Source organism: Perna viridis, chromosome 4 (assembly GCF_037379345.1).
Source record: "Perna viridis isolate PV_CMFRI_1.1 ecotype Kerala chromosome 4, ASM3737934v1, whole genome shotgun sequence".
NCBI classification, from domain to species: domain Eukaryota; kingdom Metazoa; phylum Mollusca; class Bivalvia; order Mytilida; family Mytilidae; genus Perna; species Perna viridis.
Window position 1 is genome coordinate 1376034 of NC_142448.1, and position 25735 is coordinate 1401768.

The window sequence follows — 25735 nt, forward strand, 5'->3', positions numbered from 1 at the left end:
CACGCCAGGGGTACCCCATTCCACCACCTGGGGCACACATCCCAGTTGCTCTGTGGGCAGAGCGCCCTAGCCCCCAGCTAGAGTTCTGAGCACTATTTAGTCGCCTTTTACGACAAGCTTAGCGCTGCTGCAGGCCTATTCTTTTAACACCCGGACCTGCACGGGGCCATCGTTGGAAGATAATATATGATCCAGAATTATGGAACCGCGTACTTCATGAGTTTTCAAATGGCAACAGATTTAACCGCATATTATCCAAGCACATGTTAGCCAACTATAGTGATGGGTGAAAATTTCTCCTTTTAAGTTGAATATGCAGTTAGTTCTTTTAGATTTAGCGCACCATAGACAATTGAACGACATATTTCTTCCGTTTCTTTTTTTCTTCACTTAGTTCAACAATTTTGACTATGATTAGTTCCATTATTATATAATAACAGTAGCATACAAATTGTAAATTAAAATGTTCAAGAAAATCGAGTAGTTGCAAAAAGGTTTCTTACGTAATAATTCTTAAAAAAGAACAAAGTATTTTAAACCAATAACTATTAGAATGCTTTGAGTGTGTTGATTTCTTATGCAAATTTGATAAACGCCTTTGTAATATCAACGACCAAAAGGTGTGTCCCTGTGTTTTCAGCATCATATGAGGTAAATTGACATTTCGTTGACACTGCAAGAATTGTCGATCGACGAACAACGTGCCTTACTTACATAGATAATAAGAAGAGTAATAATACTTGAAAGTATTTAAAATTCAACGCCGTCATTAAAAAAACATGTAACTTTAAGAGACATATAGAAATGTATAATTATGCTTTCTTAAATTTTTCATACCATTGATGTTAAATCATAACTTTTCATTTTACAAGTCAGACTTTTCAATTAAAATTAATTTACATGTAATTCCCGAAAATAATTGCATATCAAGTTATTAATCGAAATGCACTTCGAAAATGGATTTCTTTTATTAAAGTGTTTTATTTTGAAATCTCGTATTTTTTTAGAATCTTCTGAAACTTTATTCCAAAAACATTATTACTTTCATTTTCAAAATATCCATTGTTAGTTTATGAATATACAAATAGGTGAATGACACAAGGGCAATCATATTTTTATTTCAATAATTTAATGTTCAGTGTTCTTGTAAAATCATGCTCAATACAAGTATTTTTTTCTTTTTACTAAAGGTAATAATCTTGTAAAGTATTTGTGATTTTCATATCATAGCCACTTAGAAATAAAATTAATCAATGGTTTACAACGTTAACTTAATTAGTCAAATCAGTATTATCCGTGTTATGTCACTACTTAATACCTGAGCGTGTCACACTCAGCAGCCAATATACAGGAAGTGGTGGATTAACTGCTAATAAACGAGAAGGAATTGTTTAATATTATTTAGATTTAAAAATAAAAAGAAACCGAATTTAATGTTTTATGATTACAGAAGCGTATTTTGGACATCCAAAATTATATTTTAAAATCAAAATTTCACCATTAAAAATCCCTTATAAAATAGTGTTAGAATCCCCAAGGTATATATAATCTGATAAAATAAAATAAATTCTTCTAGTATGAATTTTACGACTAACTATATATAGAATAAATTAAACTAATTGGTATCTTTATTTACACTGGTGTGCTGACTTAGTAGGCCCTTTTTCTGAAAATTTCCAATATATTTCAATACTAATACGGGACAAAATTGAGTTTGAAAATTTCGTATTTTTGCGTTATTTTGCCTTTCACTTGTAGTTATTGAAATGGATACATATTAAATTAATCATAGTAGAGAGTATTATTCAAATTTTAACATTTAAAATTTGTAATACCAGCCCACAGTCATTTCGATTTTATTATCGAATTTCATGAAGGTTGCACTCATCGTATATCTTGTTTATTTTCTTTACGGTTGATGACAACAAAAAAAATTATTATTATTATTATTACTCCTCAATCTTAGTACACACGTACACCAAGTTCTAATCATGATTAAATCACCTACATGAATACGTCTTCTAAGGTACATGTAAGTGTCGTTAGCTAATACGCGCTGGTTAACTGTCCAGTTTCATTTCACAATACTTTAAACCACACCCTCAATATTCCTATAATTTATTACCTGTCAATCAACATTATTGCATCTTTACTTAAAACACACCATTGACATTTTAGTTAATTGATTACCTGTCAATCAAAGGTCCAAGATAGAACACCTGCATCTTTAGCCACCGTGAGAAATTCATAGCAAAATAATGCAGTGCCGTAAAAGGGGATGCTGTTGTCAATAGATTCATCTTTCAAAGGGACTGCACATCCAATCTTAGCTGATTTTCTCTAAGAATTTTAAATATAAGCAAAAGGAGGGTGCACTTTTTCCATCACATGGTTGTTAAAGTATTTTTCTCAGAATTCATCTTACAAGATTAGTTGTTGTTTCCAAATTCATATAAGTTATGTTGAACTATTCAGTATTTCTGAATATATTCTAATCCAACAAGCAACACTTGATTAACATTAAATCAAAAAATTCTTCTATAACACAATTTATTTTTTGACAAGTGATAGGGCTGCACTGTATTAAAACCTGCTGCTACCGTTAATTGCTTAACTGTCAATTAAAAAGATCAAATGGCATCTATCAAAGGTTACCACGATTTCCTTATTTATTCCATTTGTTGGCAAATGCTCAGACTTCTCTGCTTTAATCCCGCCCACAGGTAATTGATAACTGTCAATTATAAAGAAGCTCTATTGACGCCTGTGAAATATTGTTACCGATAGTTCATACAATTAGATACGCTTCTTATAATACAACAGGACCGTAATAATTATTATGTAAGAATGAGTTTTTAACTCCGATTCCTGTTAAAACGAAACAAGATTTAAAATTGCCCACCAGAATGCTAGGGCAACATGGACAGCGACCAACCACGTGTCCACCGTGGGCCGGTGGCAACGTGTCCAAGGGTGGACACAAATTGTCCTCCATTGCTCACACCCACCGTGGGAAAAGGGAATCGTCAAAATAGTTGTTAGCCGTAGTGTAGAAGGTTTTATTTTAAGTTTTGCAGGTTATTGTCTGTATATTTATGAAATTTTAGAGCACTGACTAAATGGTGTTTTATGTCTGCCATTTGATACTGTAACGCAGGGCAAGATCCAGACACTTTGAAAAGGGGGGTGTCAGCAGAGGTTCCTCAGAAAAAGTGGGGTGCTAGGACAATTTATGCCATTTTTTGACAATTTTACACATGGAAAGGGCATATTTTCTAAGAAAAGGGGGGGTACCAACCCCCTGCAACCCCACTCTGGATCTGCCACTGTAACGGGAGAGCATGATTGGACTTGCAAAATTATACCTCTGCCACTGAGGATCAAACCCAATATCGTTTGACAGGACAGTGACAAACCTTAATTTCTACACCAATTAGTCCATTAGCCAAATCAATTAACTAGCTATTTTAAATCCCACTCTCCTGCCATACTCCCCCCACCTCAAGAGTCAACATTCACTGTTTAGCTCATTAGCTGTCCAGACCCTGTGGGTTTTTAGCTGGGCACCAAATGCAACACAAGTAAGACTGTATTCAACAAAATTTTTTAGAATTTAGATGGTTTATTCATGGTTATTTTACATTTCATAGTTAAAATACAAACATGATGTCTGAGGAACTTATAAGTTGTTATCATTCAAAACTATTTCTCATCAGAAATGTTAGTTTATCTAAAAAATTAGTGAGCATTTGAAAAAGCCTCTTGTATACCCTAATATCTTGTTATGTGTGATGTCATAAACCAATTCCTGCATGAGCCTGAACAAGCTGTCTTTGGAAAATTAAGCGTTAGTTGAAATAGTTCCCTACCAGAAATCCAGGTTGTGCTGATTTGATCTTGGAGATAGCTTACTTAAAGGTGTGGTTACACTTGTTAAAACCTTTAGTTTATCTTGGAAGTTTTTAACATTTTGGATTTAGGTTACATGCTTGTGCATTTGTTGCATTTCACAATATCCATTCTTTTTTCTATTAAGTCTTTCACTTTCCAGGGAACTTTGTTCCCACTTGGCATGTACTACATTCTAAATTCTAACTTAAAAACTAATTACCAGTGAGATAGACCATTCAAGCTTTTCATGGATGAGTCAATTTACAAGGACTTGTTATCAGGAATGGAGAAATTTTGTCTTTAGTCCAGAGCTTTTTGAAATGTTTAAACCCAAACCTGACCAATTATTTCCCATTTGTTTAAGGACAAAAAGAAGGCCCTACACTACAACTGCCACATGATATAGTTCTTTAGCAAAACCAGTGTATTGCACATAAGGATGAAATATTGCGATATTGATGTATCATAATACTTTTGGTCATGATATGATACATTTGACTGATGCTTCGCTATGATACAATACAGATCAAAATATAACTTTTTTTTCAAATGATTGATGAAATACTATGCAAATAGTAAAATAGGACATGTCTTGTGACGAAAAATCCATTAGTCTTTGTTTAGATCAAGGTTATCGAATCTAAGAATGAAACCTGGCTTTAAAAAAAATCATCATTTTTAAATCTGTTGAATATTGAAGGAGTAATCAAGGGAACCAAGATTCTAGTGGAAATCAAAAGAACATAATCCAAGGACAAAGACCAGACATGGAAAACAGACAAACACAACAAAGAAAATAAAACAACCAAAATAACACATACAAGAAAGAAATACATATGAAGAAAATATATAGGACAACATACTGTTGTGTATCATATTGAAATGAATCATATCGTCACCCTACTATCACGATACATATCCTATCGTGAGGTTGGTGTGTTGTTACAGCCCTAATTGCACATAACAACTGGTCCTCATTTTTCTCTTGAAGTTTTAGGGGATCTCCGCACAAATGGTAAGTTCTTAGGACATGTGACAATAAGGGGAATTTACCTGCTGGGCATTGAAATTAATTTGCCTGGAAGCCAATATATTTCTTGGCATTTTGCTATTTGCTTTCTTTTTTTTTGGCTGTTTCACCCACTTCGTGTGACATTAAAACCAACTCTCAGATTAACATACTATTGGTCAATGTCTCTACACTGCTTGGCATATTACATTTGTAATTATGGAAACACCCAAGTGACTCAGAACTAATAATTTGCATATCGATCCATCAAGGATGTGTATTACATTTCTCTCGAAGTGATTGAGACACAACTGAAAACAACAAGAAAGTAAGGGACCAAAGGAATAACAATTTTCAGTGTTCCAGTAGTCCTGTGCCTTCCTAATTTGAGAGAGAACTACCTTGAAATTTTAATTGGTAGTCCTTTGGGCTACTTAAATTTATTCTTGAAATTTTATTAGTCCTAATACCAGGACCGCAATATTATTCTGAGGACTACCTAATTAATCTATCAAATAGCCCAGTGGGCTGCATAGTTAGAAAAGTTAGTGTCAAATGCTGATTTTTATTCAGGACCATGTCCCAGGCATCAGACTGAAAAAATTGACAACCCCTACATAAGACATTTATGGAATTAATAATCAACAGTTTACTGGTAAAACTTGATACACCCATGAACTGATGATAAACATTTACCAGTGATATTCTATTGTTTAAAAAGCACCACCAGGATTTCAGAGATTACTTGTTATATATGCCATGTAAATTGCTAATGCACTTCAGTGTAGAATAAAATGCTAATCTAAACAGATGCCTTCTATACTCAAACCTGTTATGATATAAATTGGAAAGATTACGTAACACCCTGATTATTGTAGAGCATCTAACAATGTCACACCAAGCTCAACTGACAAAACAAAATGGACTGATTACCAAATCATTGATATTATTCCACTTAAAACTTCAGTCAAAATCTTTAACCTGCTACTGGTAGATGCCAGTGAAATGTTACTTGCAGTGTTGGAATCCTGAATCACAACAGCATTAAAGAACTTTTATCAGAAATATGGTCGATGATAAGGCCTTGCATGACAATAAATCGGTATCCTTTATACATGTGTTAAAAACCTTCAGCTAGTCCTGTAAAAAAAATGATAACAACTTTTAATTGCATTTTTGAAAAAATTTTTGCACTGTTCCATACATATTTTGACCTTTGATTTTTTTTATCTGTAAATTTGAATCTTGATTGAACAATCAATGAATAATACCAACAGAGCTCATTATAGTACCTAGGTTAATCTACCATTAAGATATTGCCAGGTTGACAGAAAGTATATTTTGTACAGTCAAATAGACAGTTGGTCAAAGTTATGAAAGAGTTAAATAATGGCAATTTTTGTATTGATTGGATTATAAACTTCAGGCATCACTAAACACTAACACTAGTAAAAAATGTATTTACTGTCAAGGGTTATTTTGAAAAAAATAATGCAGTGATATTGTAATTTTTTCTTCAAAACGACCCCTATCTTCTTTTAATTGGGAAATTAGGAATAATGGTACAAAACCTTGATATGTAGTTAAAATTATAAATCTTATATCTATCAAGAGAATCGTCTGAATATAGCTGAAATATTGCTGCTCGGACGTTAAACCCCAACAAACAAACAAAACAAATCTATCAAGAGAAAGACAAGTTATAAACAATTAATGTAATGTTAGATAGAATACAGGGTATTATGTTAAAACTCTTTGAAACATGTTCTATAGGGCAACTTGTTGAAAGTTCTACTTACCCAAATAGAACTCTAGGTTGTCCTTTGGTAATTGCATGTTGAAAATTAAAAAAAAATGTTTTTTTTTAGGCAAGAACTATGTACCTTTTACATGTCAGAATATTAAATTTCACTTGTCCCAGGCAATATGACAGACAACATTTTATATCCTGCACCTTGCCTATCAATGGGGAAATAATTCATCTGAGTTGGAATAATTTTTTAGCCATTTTTTTTTTACAAATTAAGAAAATTTCATTAGGGAAACAAGCCTTATTTTGGAGGTAATTTAAACACTATCACTGCAATGAGCTATGATAGCCCTTTCATCTTTTATCCTTTTCTATACCATTGGTATCTGTTATATTTTGATATAAGATTAGGTATATAAATGTAGCATTTTTTAATATTCTTGTGAGAATTGCTGCCAATTAACTACTGGTAACTAGGTTGCTATTAATTTCAGGTCTGTCCTAGATTTTGACTTTGAGAAGCTTTGTTCTGTTTCTTTGTCACACATCAATGTTTATGCTTGTTTAGTCTGTGGAAAATACTTTCAAGGTGAGATAATTAAAACTGACACAAAAAAAATGACAATCATGAAATGGAAAGTTGGGTAGATACTTTTTTTAAATAATTAATTAGCCATTGACAGTGTATGATTATGCTAAAATTTAATGAAGATGAGTTAGAATTTGTATATACTGTATATTTAGAAATTATTGTGATGTTTTTATTACAGCAATATCAGAATTTGTATTCTGGATTTTTAATGTAATTAATGTGAAATTTTTCTCAAAATCACAAAGTTTAATGCACACTTTCCAAGACTTGACTTTTCAGTTTTCATAGGTCGATTGTCGTATTTTCTGTATGAATGATTGTTTGTTAGTACATATAGTACAGTTTCTGGGAATCTGATGTTCATTATTTAGATGTTTATAGCCACAACTGTATAAGGAATACAACTTTTAAACATTTTTGGACATCTAATCAATAACCATGTGTGCAAAGAGTACTTCATACATGTACTTCACCAAGATATGCTACCACAATAACACAATTATTTTTGAATGTCTCAGAAAATTGAGTATTAACTTGATGGATAGTTTGTTATTGACTCCTCATTAACTTGATGGATAGTTTAGACTCCCTAAGTTATATTTCTAGTTTACTGTTTTCATATGAACTGGAGATGTTACATGTAAATTGAATCCTGTTTCATTGTTTTTTGTCCTGCCAGGTAGAGGTAAAATGTCTCATGCTTACACACACAGTGTTCAAGACAGTCATCATGTTTTCCTTAATCTACAAACACAGAAGTTTTACTGTATACCAGATAATTATCAGATTATTGATTCATCACTGGAAGATATCATTGTAAGTTTAAATAATCACAAGAATGATTTACACTCCTATTAAAGTTATTTTCTTTTCCAGGTTAAGTTTATACAACTATAATAGCTTGTGATTGTATTATAGTATGCTGCTGTCATTGTTATTGTCTGAGACATTTGGTTTTTGTTTAATAATTTAAGTACATGTATTAGTTAATAAACGTGAAATTTGAATACTAAGTTCCTGATGAATAAAGAAGATTGATACTGGAGGTCCTTTGTGACCTAAAAAGTAAAGGAATTAGAAACAAAAATGAGAAAAATTAATATTTTAATACAGCATTCTAAAAATTGAAAAGATACATGTATGAGAATTATTAGTTCTACCATTTAGCCGTGCATATTTTTTGTTTTGTCAATTACTTTGCCCTTTACATATTGCGTGATTTGGAATTATGCATATTATATCCAGGTCCCTGATTGGAGGAATCTTCCTGGTCCAAGGATTTCTATTTCATACCATGGTATATGTTCTGGTAATGGTCATCAGTATGTTCTAATTTAGGACATGGTAGGATCTTGAACCTTGTGTCATTTTTTCTTATTATTTTGTAGTATGTACTCAACCCAACATTTACCACACAGCACATCAGACAACTGGACAGTAATAATAAGATGTCTATAGCCTATGACAAAACCACCTACTTGCCAGGTTGGTGAACATTTATCAAGAACTTTAACGTCTTGAAATCAGACTGATTATATTAACTCTTCCTGCAATCATTAGTACATCAAACATACTGTTACATTATGAAGAAAACATCTGTTTTGAAGTTTGTCATAAAAAGTTGTCCCTATCATGGTAAAGAGTAGATTTGACATTGAGATGGTTTGACATTTTGTCCTTTACTGTTTATAATTTCTTTCTCAATCTTTAATATTCAGGTGATTTTAATTTCTATACATTTTGGCATTGTCACTTGGTTTAATGATACTTCTCATGTGTCTATGATTAGTACAATTTTAATACTAGTATCATGCAAAATTTACTACATTTGATTCACCTCATAAACTTTGAAACAATTTTGCTGTAACTGGACAAAGACAAATGTTAAAGTTACTCATTGGAGAATATTAATTTCTTTTTATACTCTGTTTCACAAAATGGTGAGGTATTGTGTGTTGCCCTCCAATAAGTTGAGTGTCATAAAATACAAATCAAGTTCTAGTTCTTGTTTTTACATTTTTTAGGAATTGTTGGGTTAAATAACATCAAAGCCAATGACTACTGTAATGTAATTCTACAGGTAAGTAATGTTTCATGACCTACTGTAATATGACTCTACGAGTGAGTATTGTTTCATGACCTACTGTAATGTGACTCTACAGGTGAGTATTGTTTCATGACCTACTGTAATGTAATTCTACAGGTAAGTAATGTTTCATGATTACTGTAATGTGACTCTACAGGTGGGTATTGTTTCATGACCTACTGTAATGTAATTCTACAGGTAAGTAATGTTTCATGATTACTGTAATGTGACTCTACAGGTGGGTATTGTTTCATGACCTACTGTAATGTAATTCTACAGGTAAGTAATGTTTCATGACCTACTGTAATGTGACTCTACAGGTGAGTATTGTTTCATGACCTACTGTAATGTAATTCTACAGGTAAGTAATGTTTCATGATTACTGTAATGTGACTCTGCAGGTGAGTATTGTTTCATGACCTACTGAAATGTTATTCTACTGGTAAGTAATGTTTCATGACCTACTGTAATGTGACTCTACAGATGATTATTGTAACAATACGGTAAACTAAACTATAAATATCTGTCAAAAAATATTTACATATTTTTAAAGCCTATAATAAACAGTATATTTTGATATAAAAATATTTAATTTTTGAGTCAGTAAAAGGGAAAAACTATTATTTTATGACCTACTGTAATGTAATTCTACAGGTAAGTAATGTTTCATGATTACTGTAATGTAATTCTACAGTTAAGTACTGTTTCAGTGTTTTCAGTTAGGATTAATTTTCACGACTTATCTTATCTTAGCCTCAATAGTAAAGGCTATTCCAGGGGAAAAATATACAGGGGGTTGGACAGCACTTAAAATTGTACTGGTGGGCGTATTCATTAGGCAAACTGTATGTTATTATTATTATTTACAGTATTTGTTTAGTGCCAATCTAAACTACATTTACTCTAAGCGCTTTACGGCATATAAATGATATACAATACAAAGTATGTAGTAATCAACACCTAAAATTATATAAAATGAAATTAAAAATATTATTCAGAACCGTAATTATGTATCATAGATATAGATATTTGTAAAACCAAAAAAGAAAAGACGAACCAAAAAAAGTTTTACAAACTATGTAATTAAAACATAATTAAGTATTAAAACATTATTTTAATAGTAAAAAATGTAAGATAATTACTGAGTCTAAAATTAATTTTTTTTTAAAAATGGCAAAAGTCAAAATTTCTAGAAAATTGATTATATCTTGATATTTTATCATTTAAATGAAATAAGAATTAAAAACAACAAAAAAATGTTACTATTTAAAAAATAAAAATCCAAAACATAACATTACTGTGTTAAAATACCATTGATAAAATAAAACATCAATAAAACATAATAACGACAAAATTAATAAAAGATCACCATAAGCTGTCCTAAAAAGATGAGTTTTCTGTCTGGATTTAAAAATGTTAATATTGTCTAAAACTCGTAGTTCGCCAGGAAGATTGTTCCATAAAGTGGCAGCTGCCTTGTCGAACCTACGATCACCGTTCAATTTCGTCTTCACTCTAGGCATTTCAAGTGTCACAGAGTTCTGGGAGCGCAGTGATCTTGATTGGTGGTATAGATTCAGAAGCTCTTGGAGATAAGCTGGAGCTATACCATGCAGTGCTTTAAAAACGCATAAGATGAGTTTGTATTGACACTGGAATTGAACAGGTAACCAGTGTAGGTCGGTTAACACAGGTGTTATGTGTTTATATTTCCTGCTCCATGTTATTAATCTGGCAGCAGCATTCTGAACTCTTTGAAGCTTGTTCAAGGCACTAGATTTCATGCCATACAAAAGGGAGTTGCCATAATCCAATCTCGATGTTATGAGAGAACACACTCAAGTTTTGCAAGCGCTGTCTGTAATGTAACAACAAATTCGGCCAATCTTTCAGATTTGAAGGAAACATGACTTGGATACTGCGGAAATGTGTTGTTGCATGCTTAATTACTTGTCTAAGTGTACACAAAGGTTCTTTACTCAATGTTGATATGCAAAATTCCATTTCAGTTATACAGGTGGTGGGATAAAAAAATGGTATCCATATATTTTTTCCTAGAAAAGACCTTACCAAAACATACACCATATTTTTCATATTTTTGCGCAAAAAGTAAATTATTTTTATTTTGTTCTATAAATACGATATCCATGTATCTAACTTTCAAATGGGTAGCATTGATAGTGTTTGAACACATGTTTTAATTTCCAGTTAACAGTTGCACAAAAAATCTTTTTACATTCTATCCTAGATTTTTTTTTCAATTTAAGGCCTTATCCCATGTAACACCCTTGAGGAATTATTTCTTACAAGAGTCTAACTACAGCAAGTTAAAGAGACCACCTGGCGATCAGATGTGTCTGTTAACACAGAGATTTGGTGAACTCCTCAGGAAATTATGGAATCCCAGAAACTTTAAAGCCCATGTCAGTCCACATGAAATGTTACAAGCTGTTGTTTTGTGTAGCAAGAAAAAATTACAAATTACTGAACAGGGTTAGTTACTATAGAGTACCAGTAGTAATGTTCTAAAATTAAAAAAACAAAAACAGAATTGTAGCAAGTTTCATTCCCATTAAAGCAAAATTTACCTGTTAATAAAACTATATTAACTCATTATATTATCTATGATACAAGATTGAAGTGCAATAAAAAATTTCAATGAGAGCATTTAAACTGATATATTTTCTTCTTTACTGTAAATGTATTATTGTTTGTTGGCTTCTGACTTTCATGGTTTTATTGATCTGCCAAATTATCATTTCAAAAAAAGTTCTAATTTCATGTTTATAAAATAATACAGATTTACAACTATAATTAAAACTTACACAAGCAACATAATTGATATCAATGATTAAGTTACTCATTACTACCATTCTATATGTTAAAGGTGATGCTGTAGACTTTATGTCTTGGATTTTGAATGCTATGCATGGTGCCTTGAATGGAACGAGGAAACTAAATAGCAGTATCATCAATAAAACATTCAGAGGAACTATGAAGGTGTTTACAAGGAAAGTGCTTCCTATAGAATTGGTAAGTGTTAAGTTAAAGGTGTTTACAAGGAAACTTCTTCCTGTAGAGTCGGTAAGTGTTAAGTTTTAGGTGTTCACAGAGAGGTTCTTCTTAAAGAACAAGTAAGTGTTAATTTTTAGCTTAGCTGTCTGTTGAGGCATTTTTACCCTTTTGCTGATGAGTTCCAGGATTTCTGCTTTAGCCAGCTGACAATCATGAAAATCCTGGATTACAACAGTGGTTAAAAATTTCTCATTACACTGGTTTTATTATTGATTGCAGTTGTCTCCCGTTGGCCGTTTCTGATAGTAAACATGAAAAAATCAAAAGGTCTGTCATGAAAAATTCCTTAAAAATAAAGATTTCATAATGGTTTTAAAGTTTCAGTGAAACGACAAACAGTTTCTTAGTTAAATTGTTGAACACAGAGGATGACAGGTCAACAGAAAGTGAGGATTATAGTGAAGAAAACATTAATTTCTATCTTTATCATGTTGAACTGGATCCATTCTGGACATTTTAAATAAGGATTACAATGATGCGAACAATTAATTTGAAGGATTTGTGCCTCAATACAACCACCATTCGTTTTTAGATTAGAAATTTTGAAAACGCCCAACAGAACTTTGTTAGATTTATGCAATCTCTCCAAAATTAAAAAAAAAGTAGTGGCTATCTTGTAATATAAGAATTTGGTGGACTCTTAAAGTCATGTAGTCACTTTTTAGCAAATTTTGTCAGGGAAGCCATTGTCAAATGGTATAATATAGTCAAGGAGGCCATCAATGAAAGAGTTAATTAATTGTGTTTTGGTAACTGTTTAGATGACTTTTTCAAATACATTAAATTCTAAATAGCATGAAACCTTTGCAAAAGTGGAAAAAAGCAGAAGTATTATATACTTAAAAAAAAACTTTATGAAAAGTAATGTTTTAATATTGTGTTACATGCTTTCTGGTGGTTTAAATGTACTTACAGAGAATATTCTACCTTATCTGTTTTAAGAGAGTTTTGGAACTTTTTACATGAAAAAAGATGCCAGATTTAATTTTATAAACACATGGAAAATTATTGTTTTTTAAGAGTGATGAAGAAAAAGTCAAATTAATGGAACAGGAAGATTATCAAGGTAAACAATTAAAATCTAAAATATACCTATACATGTTGTCTGTTCATTACCACAGTTTATATGGTCAACTTTGGCCAATAATAAGGAATCTGTTCTATGAAGTGTCTGAAAAATACATGAAATACTTATATTTTACTACCAATGAAATAATAAAAAAGGGCATTTACCCAAAAGTCATTTTTGACTATCTTGCGAAGAATATAATTAGGCATTGTAGCTTCAGTGATTGTTTACCAAACGACTTACTTGCTATTTTTCTTTGTGCTCCTAGGAGTCAATTTGTATCAAATTACAAAGTATGCTTACCTATTGCAGATATTTTGGTTTTAGGAATTTTAATAATTCTGACTTTTTAAAAATTATTATTCTATAGGTAAACTATATTTCATAAGGCTAACAACAAAATTACTGAACACTAATCCGATCCATATTCAAGTCAAATTAAAAAAACAAATCTGGCTAAATAGATATTACACCACAGGACCAGTGGGTACCACAATGGTCTGACTTGGTAGGTACAGGCACCTCAAACAAAATAGTGGGTCAAATCTAGGTTTTATAGTGCGCTAAACCTCCCTCTTCAATTGCGGCATGAATAAACTGGTAGCGATTTATGCCATTACATCATAATAGTTAAATCAGCAGAAAGAAAAATTTACAAAAAAACAAGCATTATTCACCATCCCAGAAAAAACCGAGCACTTTTCAGCCGGGAACTGATCTAAAAAAGAATCTGGCAAGACTCACTCCAACTCTTTTATTGTTTAGCAATTAATGTTGGAGGTATCAAGTACATGTAAATCAATTGCAAGAATCTAAAATCATTGTTTTAAGTCCAAGTGTATTTTACATCATTAAAAATGGTTTCACTCTAGAAGGCCATTGTTTTATCTTTAATATCTCTATTATTTTTTACATCTTTTATTTTGAATCTCTCTTTAGACAATATATCATCAAGATATGCAGTTTTATTTCTAAAATTATACGATGCCATTTTAATGGGAGATAACTCATTTTTTTATGAATTTTAGAGACAATGGAAGAGATGCCATGGTTGTATTTGACATGTGACCTGCCTGCTCCTCCTCTTTATCCTGATGAAATGAGGGAGAATATTATTCCCCAGATACCATTCTCTGTGCTACTGTCAAAGTTTAATGGTATTAATGAGAAGGAGTATAAAACCTATAAAGACTCACACATGAAAAGATTTGAGATAACACACCTACCACCTTACATTATCATCTATATCAAGGTAAAACACCTTCTCAATCCACATAAAGTTTCAAGATTTAATCTTTTTTTAACCCTTAAGCCGCTATGTGCGACTATTTTTATTGACGATTGCTACGTGCGACTATTGTTGTTTTCCGAAATCAGTTGTTTATGTTCATTCCTAGACAAGGAGGGAATTCTGGAAGCGGTAATAAAGGAAATATATTATATTAGACGTTTTGATTGGTTTAATTCTGGCATATTTATGAGATTCTCGGATGTTTGTATGAATTACAAGGATGAAATTGAATGTAAATACATTTGATCAAAAATGTCTCAAAATGGTGGCTGCCAATTTTTTATAGTTTTAAGGTTTTTCACACCTGAAACACACTTTTTTTATTTATGGTCTGGTTTTGAAAAAATTTTAAGTAGCAATCTTCATGAAAATCAAACAGGAGGTGATTTATCCATGTCAAAAACCCGCCGAATTCACTTTTATTTCTTATTTATAATCAGTTACAGACCACATAACCAGTCATAGATTTTCATTTGAGTATTGCGCATTTGAGATAAAATTTACATAGATTGTACATGAAATTAGTACTTTGCAAGAGTTATCGTTCTTGATTTTGTTGATTTTAATGGGAAATAAATGTATGATTTTCTCAAAAGTACAGATCTCAATATGGATAGGACAACTGTTACGTAAAAATATAGCATATGTAGATTGAAAAAAGCATTGTTTGGTGGGTGGGTTTTTCTTCACTATGAATCACTTTAATATGGACAGTATCTGAATTTTATATGGACTGGTACTTAATTTAATTTCAAATTTTGTGCAATACAGTGTCCAAACCATATGATGTGTCCATAATAAATTGTAATTCCTTATGCTTAAGTGTGTAAAAAACTAATATTGTGTCCACACTTGCCCCAACTGTTCAGGGTTTGACCACAGTGACGGTATCATGCTGAGCTGGATGAAGCTTCTTATTTATTCATTGGTTCAATTATAGGTGTTAAGTGCTTTTTATATTTAAAAAACAATGTCGTCAGAAATACTTGCACATACATAAGAAGTTACTGTAGCAAATGATTATTTTTATATGTGTGATCATTTACTTAGATTTGATTTGTTTTTTTTATTTCTCTCCTCTTTTTAGCGGTTTTCAAAGAACTATTTCATTACAGAGAAGAATCCTACCATTGTCAACTTTCCAATCAAGTAATTCATTTTATTCTTTATTTATCATTGTCATGTTATACTATAGTCAATGTTTAAAAGACATCAAACAAATAACAATATTACAATAACGAGAAGTGATTTGCTGAATATATCAAAGACGACAACCCCACCAGAATTTAAAATTTCAGCTCAAGGCCTTCTATGGATATTATTGTATATTATGGCCAATGAACTGAGACATGAAAAAGTTACCTGTAACTTAATTTAGTAACTAAATTAATTGATTTATTGATAATTATAACTCATTTCGTACCATTTACAATTTTACACTCCTTTCTTTTTTATAAGACATTGTCTGTCTGTCCATCTATTTTTCACAATTTGCACAATAAACTCAAGCAATTTCCATAGAACTTTGGAGAAATGTTTGACGTCAACTCCCTTTTAATTTGTATAATTTCTTATTTTGCTATTTTACTCACTACATGTATATGGTGAAATGCAACAAATGCACAAGCATATAACCTAAACTTTGATATAGGAAACTTCATTTATAAAAAATCGAGTTTTATCATGTCAGCTATGGTTTAAATTCATGTCCCAAGTCCATGACTCTCAATTTCTGTCCATACCTAACATGTAAACAACTCCTGGTCAGGTCCATACCTAACATGTAAACAACTCCTGGTCAGGTCCATACCTAACATGTAAACAACTTCTTGTCAAGTCCATACCTACCATGTAAACAACTCTTTGTCAAGTCCATACCTACCATGTAAATAACTCCTTGTAAAGTCCATACCTACCATGTAAGCAACTCCTTGTCAGGTCTATACCTACCATGTAAACAACTCCTTGTCAGGTCTATACCTACCATGTGAACATCTCCTTGTCAGGTCCATGCCTACCATTTAAACAACTCCTGGTCAGGTCCATACCTAACATGTAAACAACTTCTTGTCAAGTCCATACCTACCATGTAAACAACTCTTTGTCAAGTCCATACCTACCATGTAAATAACTCCTTGTAAAGTCCATACCTACCATGTAAGCAACTCCTTGTCGGGTCTATACCTACCATGTAAACAACTCCTTGTCAGGTCTATACCTACCATGTGAACATCTCCTTGTCAGGTCCATGCCTACCATTTAAACAACTCCTGGTCAGGTCCATACCTACCATCAGTAATTAATACATATTGTGGGGCATGTTTTTTGGGGGAGACTGGCCTAACTTAGCTGTGCTGACCATAAATATTGATTTTAAGTATTGGTAGGAAGATGAACTTAATTGGGACAGGAATATCATGCATTGATAGCACAGCTCTACTTTAAATAGTAAAATCACTTCTAACATCCCCATTACTTTACATCATGTGTAGTTGTGCATATTACCTGGAAATTTTGATCTTCTAATTAGTAGGAGTTATGCCCCTTTGACCTTAGGAATTAGCCAAATATCCCCATGAATTACCTTGTGAGCGCTACTCTTCTGAAACTATTAAACCAAATTTTACCAAACGTGGTATGTAGCAAGAACATCATTTGTACTTGTGCATATTACCAGGAAACTTTGATCCCTTAAGTTTTGTAGTTGTGGCCTTTTGAACTTAAAAATTTGTCAAAAAATCCTCATGAAATACCTTGTAATTTTATGAAGCTGTTCTGTGGACATGGTGGAACTGCAAGTGGATCCCGTTTGCAGGCAAAAACAAACTTTAATTCCCAGTACAAATGACATCTTGATGTTGCATACCATTTATTTTGACTCCTTTTGATCAACATACACACAGATTATGCTCTAACAGAACATAGATTTAGGTCAGTGTGTTTTTGCCACTATATAGGTTACAGACCACCAATTGCATCATCAGTTTAGAACATGCACAAAAAATGTCCCACGCCAAGGTACAAAGAAGTCCCTTTAGCATGCCATTATAAAAAAAGTTGACAATATTTTTAAATGTATAAACTTTTTTCAAATTGGGAATTTTATTCTGATAATTTTGAGCCCAAAGTATGCTGCCTCAAACTTAACTCAGAAATGTAGTTTTTCTGTTAGTAAGTAGTTTTTTGCATATCTAATGGTTCTTTTTACTTGCTTGTAGTAATTTCTGTTAGTTTAAGCAAGTTAAGAAAGAATATTGCAAGTACAAGGAGGGGAAATAAGAAAAAAATGAGATTTCATGTATGCATATAAGAATGTTTGTCCAGCTCCCATGTGAAGTATAAGAATTCAAATTTCTGAAAATTCTTTCTTATAAAGCACTTTTTTGGGGGATATTTTAGTGTGAAAACATGATTGTTACCAGAAAATCACCCAAAACAAGTCTTTCAGTGACAATATAGAAAATTTATGGGTATGGGTATAGATTGTTAAAAAGGGGGGAGGCGACTTGGCTTTTATTTTTATAAAAATTTGTAAAATTTGAGATAGTTTTGACTTCATAGCATTGTTTGTGTGTAAGTAATGTTGTTTTGTAAGGAATTTATTGTTACATTCATGAGTTCAATAAAACAAGATGTAAGAAAACACTCGGGCCCTATTTCTTGATAGGCAAGTTTGCGGTTTTTATGGCCCCGCAACTCTGATATCCTTTTATAAAAACCACATTTTTTTCAGAAAATACTCATTTAAACTGTCTGAAAGTTGGTAAATATGTTCAAAATATTCTAATGGTTGAACAGAATGAATGTTTTTATTTTTGAAAGTAAGAAAACATCTGTTTAGGTTACAGGCCACAAATTGCATCATCAATTTGAAATGTACGCAAAAAAAGTCCTACACCAAGCTACAAAGTAGTCCCTTTAGGATGCCATTATAAAAAAAGATGACAATATTTTTAAATGGATGAACTTTTTTCAAAAAAAAAAAAAGGAAATTTCATTCTGATAATTTTGAGCCCAAAGTATGCTGCCTCAAACTTAAATAACTAATTTGCTGGAACTATAAAAAAAGATGGTCTAATTAAAGAATTTTTAGGATTCCCCAGGCTATTGTTAAGGTAAATGAGTTCCGAGTGTCAGTGCTGCACTGCAAGGTAGTAAACCCCATGTGAAATTTTGAGTTACATAGCTGTACATGTGTTTGTTTCAGGTGATATATGCTTTTGGTTAGGTTAAACTTAAGGTAAACTACTTAGAATCCCCTGAAAATGAACGAATTAATATAGAGAGTAATGGGAATCTGAATTAGTGGTTTGTAGCCTATGGGGGGTGGGGGTGGCTATTTGACCTGAAAATGGCAATTGAGACCTACCTACAGTTAGTGTTTGGTTATCTTTTTTCTTGTTCTGTAGAGTTTGCTAAATCTTTTTTAAATTATCTAACATTCTGATATTTGACACAGTTTCATCTTCCTATAATATATGTGATAGGCTTTTAAAATAATTCAAATTGTATTTCATCTGCTATTTTTAAAGTAAATAATAGAAGTTTTCATTTTCTTGTCAACTTTGTAGAAATGTAGACTTTGGTGATTTATTGGCCCCTAAAGTAAGAGCTCAACATAAACATACTACTTACGATCTGATGGCCAATATAGTCCATGATGGTGAACCTGGGCCAGGGAAAGGCACATACAGAGTACATGTATTACACAAGGTAAGAGAGTGGTGAACAAGGACAATAACTCTTTTGTAACCAGCAATATCTTGTGATTTGATATACAATAGTGGTAATACATCTTCCAAAAAAAAATAACTGTTTATATGTTCAACAAAGAAAGTTAGTATTTTATAGGGACCACACTGTCTGTCTGTATAAAGAGTTCAGGCATTTCAGGTAGATGTGCAAAAAAAAAAAAAAAAATTTTGTATGCCTGGATAGAGATATGTAGTGATCTAACAGTACTTTCGAAACTCATATGCACCATGCACAACTTGTACTATAAAAATATCCAACATGAAGAAAGCAAAAAGATTGTCACAGATGAATTTTAAATAACAGTTGATTGTCTGAAAGTTAAAGAAATGATATTGAAACAAACTACTAACATACAACTCAATGTGCTGTAACTGAAGGGTTTTGGTTCGTTTTAAGGTATGCTTAAGTCAAAATCTAGGACATTAATTGTCAAGAACAAAGAAGTTTGGTCAAGACGTTAGAAATACAATTATTATGTTATGAAAACTTTGCTTAATGCTTCTTTATACAGTATTCTACATATATGCATGTTTTTTTAATTCACAAAACATGTTACTACAGCCATATTTTGCTTACAACAGTAGTGAAACATCAAATTTTAAAATAGAGGTACAGATTTACCAGAACAGATTTTTCTTTGGAAATACAAATATACTGTAGCCTAAATACCTAGTGTAGTGTAAGCTAGCAATAATATGTGCCAAATTGCCAGATTTGAATGAAAATTTAAAAATTTTATGTTTATTGGTGTTGATATTTAGCTTGATCATGGCATAAAATATGACAATTCATGTAATTTAAAGAAATGGCAGTTTTTCAAGAAAATTAATGCTAGTTTGCAATGCATTATAAATTGAGGAACAGGACTATATGAATTTCAGATTTCAAATCTTGTTTTTGACAGCTGTAGATTTATTCTAAAATATGTTGTTTACACTTTTGTTGTTAATGTTATATAGAAGTTATAAAATATTTGACTTGTGCTTATGTGTTATATATAAAGATGCATTTAGCAATGTTTCAGCGCTAAATTTAATGTTTAAGTAAAACTATGAATGAACACATTTAATTAAGGAATGTCGTAGATATTGACTTAAGCTGTACCTTAGGGAGTATCCATTTTATGAGTTTGCTCACAATGCTTCTAGTTCAAGTTGGTTATTTATAGTTATTAAAAAATCATTGGTTTTCTATGAGCAAACTAGGTTATTTTATATAATCTGGTTCCATAAACAAATATAGAATTAAAATTTTCCTAAAATCTTCAATTTCAAGTGGTATGATTGGTCAAAGTTCAGTTGAGGTAGGATTTGGGGAAATTTTCATTTTGAGATTCTATATAAAACTGGCCCAGGCTTGGTACTGTGATGTCATTAACGTCCACACTCTGTGATTCCAGTAATCCTAAACAATTAGTCCACACACTGTGATTCAAGTAATCCTAAATAATTAGTTCACACTCTGTGATTTCAGTAATCCTAAACAGTTTACACTCTGTGACAAGTAATCCTAAACGATTAGTTCACACTCTGTGATTCAAGTAATCCTAAACAGTCCACACACTGTGATTCAAGTAATCCTAAACAGTCCACACACTGTGATTCAAGTAATCCTAAACAGTCCACACACTTTGATTCAAGTAATCCTAAACAATTAGTCAACACTCTATTTCAAGTAATCCTAAACAGTTCACACTCTGTGATCCTAGGAATCCTAAACCATCCACACACTGTGATTCAAGTAATCCTAAACAATTAGTCAACACTCTCTGATTCAAGTAATCCCAACCTGATAACCTGGTTTGGTCAAGTGTAAACTGCCTCAAACCAAATTATTTGATATAACCTGTTCAGAAATGAGGAACAATTTTTAAAAGCCTTCAGAAGTCTAAATGGGTTAAAATTTTACAAATATTCTCTGTAAGAGTTTTTTTTTTTTTTGTTTATTTTTGTGTGTGTAAGTAACTTACTCTCTTACGTAATGTAATAGTCATAAAGAAACTTTTAGTTTGCTGAAAAATAATAGTCTCAAAGAACTATTGCCTATGAAGTACAAGATATTTCCTTTCTAAGTGATTCATGCTATTTTGAGCCTCTAGTTTATATTTTGATACAGTTTTGTTGTTGACAGGGAACAATGAACTGGTATGAGATGCAGGATTTACATGTAGTGGACATCCTACCACAAATGATTCCTCTATCAGAAAGTTATATACAGGTAAAGGTTACGCAGGTTATATTGTTATCAGAAAGTTATAAACAGGTAAGGGTTACGCAGGTTATATTGTTATCAGAAAGTTATGTACAGGTAAGGGTTACGCAGGTTATATTGTTATCAGAAAGTTATATACAGGTAAGGGTTACGCAGGTTATATTGTTGTCAGAAAGTTATATACAGGTAAGGGTTACGCAGGTTATATTGTTATCAGAAAGTTATATACAGGTAAAGGTTACTCAGGTTGTAATCTTGTCTGTCCCTTCAAACATTATAACTTTCTAGGTTCTATTTGACAAAATAATTTGTGTTTGTATGTATGGATTTTGTTTCAGGTTTTCAGCACATCCATTTCCTGTTTATCCTCACTATGGATTTCTCAAGTTTTTCTAAATGAAAATTTTATTGAAGTTGATGTCTAGTCCGTTGGCTAAATAGTTTTATATTTACGATATGGCATTGCCTGGTTGGCTTAATAGTTCTTCTTTCAGATAATCTGGAATTGATCTTGGCTTACCTATCGTTTTACTTCGGATTTTTTTATCTGACAAAAACAGTCAATTAACAAATTTTCTATGCTTAGGTTTTGTATAATAAAATTGACAGGGATTGTCACACCTTTTATTGCCAACAAACATTCCTGTCCAATCAAGCAATTTTATACACTTCAAGTAATTTGTAGAAGTATTTTGGAGATCACCTGGTCAGAATACTTTAAGCATATTTTCCATGCGTATCAATTTTTATGGTTTCATAAAATTTCAGAAGTTCCTTATGTGTTGAATATGTGGATTTCAGTATACCCTTTGAATTTTCAACAATTAAATTACATTTCAATAGGAAGTTTATTTCCTGGTTTTATTGAACCAAGAGGACCACAAAGATTTGTACCCCATACTAATCACAGACATGATTTTCTTCCACTTTAAAACAGAATTCCTCTTTTTCAAATCCATATTTCACTGTTACATTTCTCTTTTTACTGGATATTAACTTCTGATTTCATCAATTTTTGTTGGTAAAATTATGTATGTGATCAATAGTTCTTCTACTGTTTTCAAATCATTCAACAACAACAAATATGACTGAAGCCAACAAAGGTCATTATAATTTTCAATCCATCAACTTAAGGGGTTACACAACACCCAAGGGAAGTAACTCTGTAAAAATCAGCAAAACGTTTTATTTTGTGACATTCTTATATCAATCTCAAAGCATCTCAGTGATCAAAGGTTTTGTTGATGAAGCTACTGCATGTTCATTGAAATTATTCCCACGAAACATGTGGTTAAAATTTCTTTAGATTGATATATTTTGCTTCTTTTTACAAAGTTTGTTTTTTTGTTTGTTGGGGTTTAACGTCCGAGCAGCAATATTTCAGCTATATTCAGACAATGAACATGAAATGGATGATAAAATGAACATGAAATGAAAAAAAGAAAGGATGGGTCACAAGGATAATAGGGTCGACAAATTTTGATTGCCACTGGAAAAAGGGGGGATGGGTAAGGTCGGGCAATTAAGCCTCCTGTGGCGGAGCGCAAAGGTTCCTACTCCTATCGAATACCACAGCAGGGTTCTTTAACGTGCGAGGAACGTGGCATCTTTCCCAACACGGTGCACCACTATGGATTGCGGTCAGGTTTTCCGTATTATAGCCTGACAACCCCAGCATATAACACGCCAGGGGTACCCCATTCCACCACCTGGGGCACACATCCCAGTTGCTCTGTGGGTAGAGCGCCTATCCCCCGGCTAGGTTTCTGAGCACTGTTTAGTCGCCTTTTACGACAAGCTTAGCGCTGCTGCAGGTTTATTCTTTTAACACCCGGACCTGCACGGGGCCTTTTTACAAAGTAAAACACTGAATAAAATATCAAGAAATTTGTTAGGTACCCCTTAAGTAAGCAACTCAAACAAACGAATACTGTGAAAGTACTTTAATTCGTGGATACCAATTTTCGAGGATAACGGAAGAAATAAAAGTTCTTGGAATTTTGAATTCATGGTTTTGATATTTTCAGTATACACATCAATGGAAATCATTTCATGCAGGTCCGGGTGTCAAAAGAATAGGCCTGCAGCAGCACTAAGCTTGTTGTAAAAGGCTACTAAATAGTGCTCAGAACCCTAGCCAGGGCTAGGGTATTCAGCCCACAGAGCAACTGGGTTTGTGCCCCAGGTGGTGGAATGGGGTGCCCCATGTGTTGGGAAAGATGCCATGTTCCTTGCACGTTAAAGAACCCTTCTGTGGTATTTGGTAGGAGTAGGAACTTTTACGCTCCGCCACAGGAGACTAAATTGCCGACCGTACCAATCCCTCCCTTTTTACTTTAATTCGTGGATACCAATTTTCGAGGATAACGGAAGAAATAAAAGTTCTTGGAATTTTGAATTCATGGTTTTGATATTTTCAGTATACACATCAATGGAAATCATTTCATGCAGGTCCGGGTGTCACAAGAATAGCCCTGCAGCAGCGCTAAGCTTGTTGTAAAAGGCTACTAAATAGTGCTCAGAACCCTAGCCAGGGCTAGGGTATTCAGCCCACAGAGCAACTGGGTTGTGTGCCCCAGGTGGTGGAATGGGGTGCCCCATGTGTTGGAATGGGGTACCTCCGGTGTGTTACATGTTGGGGTCGTCAGGCTATAATACAGAAAACCTGACTGCAAACCATAGTGGTGCACTGTGTTGGGAAAGATGCCATGTTCCTTGTACGTTAAAGAACCCTTCTGTGGTATTTGGTAGGAGTAGGAACTTTTACGCTCCGCCACAGGAGACTAAATTGCCCGACCCTACCCATCCTCCCTTTTTCCAGTGGCAATCAAAATTTGTTGACCCTATTATCCTTGTGTCCCATCCCATTTTTCATTTCATCATCAACGTCATCATCATTTCATGTTCAATTTATCATCCATTCCATGTTCATCGCCTGAATATAGCTGAAATATAGCTGCTTGGGCGTTAAACCCTAATAATCAATCAATCAATTCTTTTCATTGGGAACCAAATTTCGTGGTTTGGCCTATCCACGAAAACCACAAAAATAAGTACTCCACGAACAATAATTCTTTCACAGTAACAGGAGGTGTCAATCAAATGAAAATATCTATTGACCCAAAGAAATTTGACAAAAATCACTAGTAATTTGACCCTTACTAGGTGTTCATTGTTGGATGCAAGGATGAAGAAATAGTACTTGCAAAACATATATTGTGCAAATCAATTTTTGAAACATATGTTCACTTGACAGTATCTGCCAAAATTAATACATTTATAGTTCTTATAAAGTTATAAAGGAATAGATTAAAATTCTTTCCACATTGTTTAGTTTTACTTTTGGGAGTTCATATGGCTAGTGCTGAAGTTTTTTGTGTGATGTTTTCCTTATCTTTAGTAATTGTATTTTATTTTGTTTGCTGTGTATATAGATCTGTTTTCATGTGATGTTAGTTATAATTGTCCCATTATACTTTGGTATTTTTTGCTGATATTTAATGAATGAGTACCTAAAATACTCTGAAGTGCAAGAATCAATACAAAAAAAAAACGCTGGCTTTTGTTTACACTTTTCTGGCTTGAAAATGGGTAAAAACTAGAGAGAAAAATTCTCCAAGTCTGAAATAAGTATACATGGTAATAAAATAGGGATGATAAAAAAAGATAATGTAACAAATATGTTTTGAATGCAGTTCATATTGATAATGATGTATCATACTATCCTACTTCATGTAATTACTGGGTCATAAGAATCCCTGGTTACACTTTTGGCTAGGAATATATCAGCTGGCAATAGAAATTTTAGGCAAACATTCATTTGCTGTGACTTTAGATTAATATGAGTGGGTGATTGCAGAAAATTGCATAGTTAATACTATCTTGATCTTTGTTTGCATTAATTTTCTATTTCAATATTTTCTCCATAAAACTTTCTGTAATGGTTGACAGTTAACGATTGCTAAAAGTCATATAATTGTATTGCCCTGTCATCGTCTGTTGTCAT

The 25735-nt window shown here is 32.6% G+C and overlaps 1 protein-coding gene across 1 annotated transcript in view; it reads left to right on the forward strand.

Moving 5' to 3' along the window:
- The window catches only part of LOC148618388 (ubiquitin carboxyl-terminal hydrolase 39-like), a 38129-nt gene that overhangs the window by 2204 nt on the left and 10190 nt on the right, over positions 1–25735 (forward strand). Inside the window, exons 3-13 of the mRNA XM_088577268.1 lie at positions 7145–7239; positions 7922–8058; positions 8631–8727; positions 9267–9322; positions 11596–11821; positions 12216–12361; positions 13424–13469; positions 14501–14724; positions 15851–15912; positions 19335–19476; positions 21649–21735. Coding sequence (XP_088433394.1) covers positions 7145–7239; positions 7922–8058; positions 8631–8727; positions 9267–9322; positions 11596–11821; positions 12216–12361; positions 13424–13469; positions 14501–14724; positions 15851–15912; positions 19335–19476; positions 21649–21735 — 1318 coding nt within the window. The remainder of the gene's footprint in view (positions 1–7144; positions 7240–7921; positions 8059–8630; positions 8728–9266; positions 9323–11595; positions 11822–12215; positions 12362–13423; positions 13470–14500; positions 14725–15850; positions 15913–19334; positions 19477–21648; positions 21736–25735) is intronic.